General features: G+C 39.5%; 2 protein-coding genes across 2 annotated transcripts in view; both read left to right on the top strand.

The window, feature by feature from the left end:
• The window catches only part of LPCAT2 (lysophosphatidylcholine acyltransferase 2), a 32,111-nt gene that overhangs the window by 21,625 nt on the left and 2,220 nt on the right, over window positions 1–8,266 (top strand). Inside the window, exons 12-14 of the mRNA XM_009997469.1 lie at window positions 1–71; window positions 1,071–1,224; window positions 7,949–8,047. Of these exons, the coding sequence (XP_009995771.1) occupies window positions 1–71; window positions 1,071–1,224; window positions 7,949–8,047 (324 nt within the window). The remainder of the gene's footprint in view (window positions 72–1,070; window positions 1,225–7,948; window positions 8,048–8,266) is intronic.
• CAPNS2 (calpain, small subunit 2) lies at window positions 2,771–3,517 on the top strand. Its single transcript, XM_009997437.1, has one exon. It carries the CDS (start codon window positions 2,771–2,773, stop codon window positions 3,515–3,517), a length of 747 nt encoding a protein of 248 aa, XP_009995739.1.

Below are 8,266 nucleotides of genomic sequence, written 5' to 3'. Positions count from 1 at the left end.
TCAGCAGGACAGCTGACTTTACCCATGGAAGCTGGGCTAGTGGAGTTCACCAAAATTAGCAAGAAACTCAAGTAAGGGATGTTTAGCTGTTGGTAACATAATTACTGCAGTGCTGCAGATGTTGATGGCCATCTATAAAAGGATAAATTGCCTGACATCCGACTTGGTCATATGTAATATAATGTATTTATATATACAACCTTCACACATAGCTTATATAGAAATCAGAGATAAGAAAAATCTCAGTATGAAGTAATCCCAAGTAATTTTTTTGGACAGGGCCACAACAGGACAAATGCATTTAGCTAATCTTTTATCACCAAAAGGTGAGGAAGATAGAGCAGTACCTATTTTAGGCACTTGAATCTTGGTGCCTAATTTAAACTGGTTTTATGGATATGCACAGGCAGTTTGTGGTAGGAAGTAAAAAACCTCTCCAGCCTGAGAGTTCAGCTAGGGGCTTACTGTTCTTAGTTGTAGTGTGCAGCCATATTCCACTAGTGGTGTTGACATTTTCTGTCTGGATACAGTGGAATCTGAGGGCTGAACCACTTAATCATGCACTAACTCCATCAATTATCTGTCTTGGTTGTAGTCAGATCTGAAGTATGTGCACAGTGAGTCTTGACTTACTACGTATGGGTTTCAAATCCATTTATACAACACTGTCTAGAACCATCTTCAATAATGACATGGCAATCCTAATTATTCTTACTGAGCTGCAGTGGTGTATTTCTGCAGAGAGATCAGATACTTCTCAGGCTGTGGTGTTACTAGTATTTGGGCAAAGAGTTAGCTAACAGAGCTGAAATCTAGCCTAGGAACTGGACAGATGATTCTCGTTTGTGAAGTTACTCTAAGGAAGTCTAATATATCCAGGTGTAGAACTATCGGCTCCTAATAACTGAGGGAACAGTTCTAATAGCTGATTTCATGTGAAATACCAGGTTGGAAGTACCCCCATACTCTGGCTATTTTTTGTCTTTGAACACTGTAATAACTCCTACTGAAATTCCATCTGTCCAAGATCAGTTGTATAGAAATATCTCCTCTCCCTCATGTTTGCATAGCCTAAAATGGAATCATGTCAGAGAGCAGTTGGATACCTTTGCTGCTATTGCAAGTGCTTCCAAAGGAGGAAGAATTGGAATTGAGGAGTTTGCAGAGTACTTGAAGCTGCCTATTTCGGATGTCCTTAAAGAGCTGTTTCTACTCTTTGACAGGGTGAGTAGTTGGTTAACTGAATTCTTGACAATGTTTTACTGAAAATCACATGCCAAAAGGATATTTAATTATTTATGTCCAGCTTAGTAAATGCTTCTTGGTTAGCAATTCCTGTAGGCAAGATAGCTGACTCCTACAGTTTTCTTCTTCAGTTTTGATGGAAGAAGGCCAGTCAGTTTGTAGCTTGTGAGATGACAGCCATCTCTTGGACGAAGTTGCTGTGCCATCAAATGATAATCTCCATGCTAGTAATGGCTGACTGCTCCTTTTGCCTACCCCAGATTTTGAGCTTATGTGCACTCTGACAGCTTAATTAACTGATGTAGCTGTAGAGTAGATAATTGAAGGCAAATGGAAACTGACTAGAGTGTATGTTCTTGCTGTGTTTGTGAAGGGTGTTATTAAACATTAAAAGGACTCCTTACCTATCTTCAGCATAAAGGAAGCTGTGTGTTAATCTGATCAGTTGGGCTTTCCCTCATAGTCTGTGGCCATCCCTCCCATTTTCTGCTTCTTTCTGAAGATGAGAAAAATTGCCCTGTGCATGCACTCTTGTAACTATACCAGGATAGCATAGAATATACTAGACTATATACATGCCTATTCTAGAGCATAGCATAGAATTCATCTTACTTCTAGGCATCCAATATGGGCTACATTGCAAGCAGCACCTTGTACTGCAAGTGCTTATGAACTAAAGTTTGTTTCTTATTGTAGAGGCTCTCCCAGTTCAGCATGACTCTTCCTGATCGAGTTAGCTTTAGCAGTACACCTGTCCTTGGAAGGTCACTGGGTTGTATATGTGGAATAAAACTGTTTGAGGATTTTTCCAGATGAAAAAGGTTTTACCAGCTTAAAAAGAAAGAATAACCTAATGTATTTCCTTAATTGCTGAACGCATTGAAGTTCTTCCTTCATTCTTGCCTCCCCATCTTGCACCACGCCTATGAACAGGTAGTGTGAGTCCTGAAGCACAATACATAAAATGGAAATATGGTTTGGCAACCAAAATAGTTCAGAGCAATAAACATTCCTTTCGCTTTTATATCTGGCACAACATCTTCAGTGACTAGAATCAGGAATGTAATGCTCAATTAACTGAAAAGTTGAAGGCATATAAGATTGCAAAAACATACAAGACTGTAGTAAACTTTTGCTACTTTGATCTTTAAGGATATCAGCTTAACCAAGGAACGGTCACACTGATGTGGAAGGGCTTTTTTCAAATTGCATTAATTATAAGCACAGGTATTTTGAGACTCCTGCTCTGTGGCTTTCAGCCTCATCATTGTTTTGCTTTTCTAATAAGATTCCTTAAATCACAAGTTCAGAATGCAGAGAAGAAAAAAAAAAGAAGCATATCAGCAATTGACAGAAACTACTGAGGTGTGGGATGACTGGCAGCTGGAGACATGCACAGACATGGTGAGGTCTAAGCAGGCAGATAAGCTGTGTTTGTTACCACGCCCAGCTCAGAGACATAAAGGCGTTGGAGAGTTACAGAAGTGCTGGATCTCTGAGAAGCTCCCTTCAAGAAATCTTTGCAATGTTCCTCGTTAAAGCTTTGCTGAGTGGAGGAAGTGGCAGCAGTCATGGAGGGAGCCTTGCACGTGGCCTTGGAGGTCTCCTAACAGGAGGTGGACATGGAGGGAATATTGGAGGACTTGTTGGAGGTCTTGTCAACCTTATAAGTGAAGCAGCAGCTCAGTATAACCCAGAGCCACCTCCACCTCCTCACAGTCATTTTACCAATGTGGAAGCTTATGAGAGTGATGAGATCAGACAGTTCCGTCGCCTTTTTGCCCAGCTGGCTGGAGATGATATGGAAGTGAATGCCACAGAGCTAAGGGACATCCTGAACAAAGTTGTTTCCAGACATCAAGACTTGAAGACAGAAGGCTTCAGCTTAGACACGTGCCGTAGCATGGTAGCTGTCATGGACAGTGACACAAATGGCAAACTGGGCTTTGAAGAGTTTAAGTATCTGTGGAACAACATCAAAAAATGGCAATGTGTGTACAAGCAGTACGACACCGATCAGTCAGGCACTGTTGGCAGAGCTCAGGTGCCAGGTGCCTTGAAGGCTGCTGGGTTCCATCTGAGCGAGCAGCTCTGCCAGGTGCTGGTGCGCAGGTACGCGGACGGGGACGGCAGCTTGGATTTCAACAACTTCATTAGCTGCTTGGTACGACTGGACAGCATGTTCCGGGCCTTCAAGTCCCTGGACCACGATGGAGATGGACAGATCAAAATGACCATTGAAGACTGGCTGCAGCTGACCATGTATTCGTGAAGGCATAGCAGAGAAGAATAAGCTTCATCTGAAGATATACATGGAAGACTGCAATGCTGTACTATAGAGCTGTAGTCTTTTCCTTATTCTAAGGCAGATGTGGGTAGCTGAGCTTATAGTGCTGTGATTCTTCTTGTGCATGCATTAGTTTGATTTTCTGAAGGGTTTGGGTAAGTTGTTAGTTGTGTAAGTCTGTCTAAGAAACTATCTTCAAACTGAGGGAATATGTTGAAGGATCAAAGATTAGTTATTTCTTCATGTAAAGTGGCTTGTATATAACTATTAACTAAAAGGCTCATAAGTTCGGCATTTCTCTGTGATGCTACTGTTTTGATTTGTCAGCATTTGCTAAGCTGGAATAAAGCTCTGCCTGCCTGAAGGCAATCATTAGGTAAGAGAGTTGTGCAGTTATTCCTAACAAGGAGAAAAACATGAGAGTTGCCATAGTTATAATGGTCAATGAATTTACATAATCATATAATTTCCTCCCTACTTCTGCTTTTTCATGCTTGTCTCCTGAAGCAAAACCTGAGTGATATTGTCAGTTCTACCTGCCAGCCAGGACAAAATTGAAGATGTATCGGGCTACTGTTACAACCTTTTTCTCCTTCCTACAATTCTATTAACTAGTCTTTTCTCTTTTTTCTTGAAGCCTTATTATAGTTATAATGAAAACAACTTAAAATACTACATTTATATTTAGAGAGGCTTGCTGTAATAATGCAGTCACAGAACAGCCAGCCAGCCAAAATCAACCTCTGGCGTTTTTTAGTTAAATTTTATCAGGGTGCAGTGTCCCATGCAAGCCAGTTATGCAGTTTTGTCTAAGATATCAATTTGAGGAAAAGGAATAACATGAACTGTCAAAGGTGCATTTCCTTGAATTAAGGATTGCACAGTTGATGAAAACTGCTCTGGCACTACAATGTAACAAGGCAGATTTTTCAGCAGGGCTCTGCTGCTTTAGAAGGAACTTGCTGAGGGTGTGTGCTAGCTGACTGGAATGTGAAAGGATGAGTTGAGCAGCAAGGCCTCTGCACTACTGTAGTCTCCAGATTTAAGAGTGCACCTGCCCCTCCCAGGGAGACATCCGTGACTAATTGAGAAATACCACACAATACCTGCAGGGCACTTGGCCTAATAGTATTTTCCAAACTGATGAAATCTTCCTGCTGGTATACCTGCAGAAGTTTTTACTTGCAACTTAGGAAAAAGTGACTTACAACCTCTGCCTGCTTTTTTCCTCCTGCACTTTAATACTAGGCTGACTGAAACAGTATAAATATTCAGATTGGCCCAAATGGTGATGAAAGAGGTCAGTTCTTCCTAATGGCATTCACCTCTCTCAGTTATTCAATGGAAAAGCACAGTTATCCACAGTGCTGTTGGTGCTGGTCACAGAAAAGTCAGCACAAGGGGAAGTGCAACACCTCCAGGTGAGCACCACCCTACAAGGTTTGTTTCCCTTTCTGACTAGTTAGAACTTGCATGTATCAACAAGCAGTGGAAATTTTGGAGTCATCATCTTAGATGATGAGCCTGGATATAAATGTGAGAGGTGCATCTGTGGTTCTGCCACACTTTGGTCCAGATCTAGCTTCTCTGGAGTAGCAGCCCTGTAAGTGACACAGGGTTTCCCTCACTGAAGACAGTCACAAGTGCACACACACACACTTGGGCTTTCCAGCTACCTGACATAGTGAGAAAAAAGTTTTGAGGCAGTAGTACTAGGCTGAATCTGCCTTGCAGTCCTTGTGCAACTCTAAATGGAGACTGCTAATGACAATGCAAACTTTGTTGTTTCCCAATGTGTAAGATTTACTGTATTGTACCAAAAAAAGCCCAAACAAACCCCTATTTACCATAGCATGCTATGGTGGAAATAATAGCAGAAAACTAGTTTCCTTAAAGAAAACAAGAGTTTTTGAGGTTATGCTGTATTTTGGTTATTTTGTGTGACATAAATATAGAAATATAAATATTGATGTTCTGCTCTGCTATTTAGAAGATTTGAGCTTAGCTCAAATATTGCTTCCTTGAAATACTCTGGGGTGTGTGGGCTGCAAGGCATAGCAGCTAGATATACATGGACAGACTATTACAACTGCTTGCTTGCAATTCTGCTACACAAGCACCCAAGGTTTTCCTGCATTTCCAATGTAACTCCCCCCTCTTTTTCCAGTCAACAGCCCTATCGTTTCTCCTTAACCAAAACACCAGGTCTGGCCTTTGGAAGTGAGCCAGGATCCTAGGGTTTAGTAGAGCTAGTCACAACATGATCTTGCAAGTATAGTTAAGTTTATTTCCTACTCAGATGGCTGGCGTTCTGTGTATCAGATTGCCCTCAGTTTTGATTACTGGGTTTTAGCACTTTGATGAAAGCAATACAATCCTTGTCATTTTTCCCTGTGTAGCCAAAGCTGTGTTAACTGATTTCAGAAGTTGTTTTTTAATGATGCTATTTTATTTAAGCTTACTTCCCCATTTTCTTCCTTTGATACTTATTCTTAACACTAAAAATAAATTTAAAAAATACTCTAATGGCAAACAATCCTTTTCTAAGAATACAGTCTATAAAACTTTCCAAAAATAATATCTCATGTAACTTTGAACAATTGTTGTCTACACTTTTGCTTCAGTTGTTTTAAGAGTTTAGGTTGGATACATTTTGAAATTAGATGTTATTCTTCTGGGAACTATGATATAGCCAAAATATTTAAAGTCAAACTCTGCAACACAATGAGAGCACTGATTTGTAAATAAAATAGCATTTATGAGATAATATTGTCCTTTTGTAGTTATTAAAAACTGACAAAAGTTATATTGCTTAGGCACACATGAAAGTAGCTTAAAGACTACTCATATTTTTGCTAAAAAAAAAATCCTTAAAATTCATAGGTTTTTAAAGTACAAGATACTCAAAGGTTGCATGTCGGCAAAAAAGATTTCTTAGACTATCAATAAAGAAAATAACAGTTGTCTGTACCAAACAGTCCAGAACTGGTTTTGAAGGCTAAATAAAATTGTATTTTAATGGTTTTAAATCCTGTCAGATACATGGCTTGATAAAGAAAAGTTAGTATCGAAATCATTATTACATATGTGTTGTTAATCAAGGACCATCTTAAGACCTAAATTCAATAACAGAAATCCCTGTTCTGTAGAACCCAACATTTTAAAAGCACTTCTACAGAGCAGCCTTAGCTTTTTCTACTAGCAAGCTCCATATTATTCAGCAGCAGAAGACCAAGAACAGGAAGGTTAAGGTTGGTACACTCAAATTAGTGGGAGAGCCAGAAAGACTCTAGATCTGGCTGTTCACTGCCGATTTACCCAGGCCTCTCTGGCTTGGCTGAAAATGTTCTTTGCTGCTCTGAGACTTAGGGAGTCCACTTTTTAAGAGATCTTTTTCTTCTTGAAATGTACAACACCTTATCCACAAAAGGAACTCCACACTTTTTGTTTGCTTTTAAAATGTTTTTGACAAATGCCCTTATTGTGAATGTTCCAAACTATGAGTTACTTTTTCATTAACTGCTCTGTGTCCCATCACCTAACACTTACATACGACTTCTTCCCCAGACTGGATGTTTTCCAAAACCCTCAAGAAACTTTCAGTGTGGTCACAGGAGCACCACTGACTTAAGCATGTATTTCAGTGGGCATCTGGGATTTTCCCTATCTGCAATTATAATGCACTTACACAGAATTAATCAGGGATCCCATCAAAGCAAGCTTCAAATGTTTTGTTGATGTAGCTTTGTAATTAACACACTGAAATGTTCGGTCAGATCAAAACTGGGATTATCAGAGAGGACGTTAAACTGAATTCATTGCACTTCTGCCTGAAAAGGTAGCACAGTGTTTTTGCTTCAAAATAGCATGTAGGGCACTGCATTTGCTTCAAAGAAAGGCTTAAGATAGACCGTGTAGATTTACTGCATCATCAGGCTATACTTTCACTGTCATGTATTTTATTGCTGAAGGTTCTTCCAATGAATTAAGGCAACAGTCTCAGTGCTGGCTTGTTTATCCTAGGATGTTGCATTTGCTTCTGAACTTTAGCAAAGTTCCAGTGCTACAGGAAGTGTTACAGTTACCTTAAACACATATATTCCAGTTCTTGTTAGGATATGGCTCCCAAGAAGCCTCTAAAGAAAACCTTGTAAGTTGTTTTAAATCTTTTTTTGTTTGGGTGTTTATGAGATAGAAATTGATACAAAATTTCTAGCTACTGAAAAAAATGTATATTGCTACGTCAGCCCTAGTATTACATATATTTAGCAAGCTGCTGTTGGTTTTTGCAGGAAGAACAAGTGCCTCGAGTGTTGTAAACTGTGTTAGTGCATATTGTGTAGTTGATAGATACAACAGTTTTAAAGTGTTTTGCTATATTAATTATAACTACTGCCATGCGTATTTTGGTTACAGAATGGAGATGGCACCATTGACTTCAGAGAATATGTAATTGGTTTGTCTATTCTCTGTAACCCAGCCAACACAGAAGAGACTATTCGGATGGCATTTAAGGTAAGTCCAATTTAGTGTAAATCTACAAACCTGACAAATCAAGACTGACTGTAAATTGTGTTACCTTTCAAATCATAAGTTTATAGTTTTAATCTGTTATGCAAATGTGAACGATACTCTTAAACCAATTGACATTTCGAGTGTGAAGGAGAGGGAGAGAATTGCAGGCATCAGCTTCATGGAAAAGGGTTTTAAAAGCCATTTGAAGACACTAACAAA

The sequence above is a fragment of the Chaetura pelagica genome, unplaced genomic scaffold (assembly GCF_000747805.2).
Source record: "Chaetura pelagica isolate M959 unplaced genomic scaffold, ChaPel_1.0 scaffold425, whole genome shotgun sequence".
Classification (NCBI taxonomy): domain Eukaryota; kingdom Metazoa; phylum Chordata; class Aves; order Apodiformes; family Apodidae; genus Chaetura; species Chaetura pelagica.
Note: the sequence above shows the minus strand (reverse complement) of the source record. Positions and strands in the feature narration are given on the sequence as shown.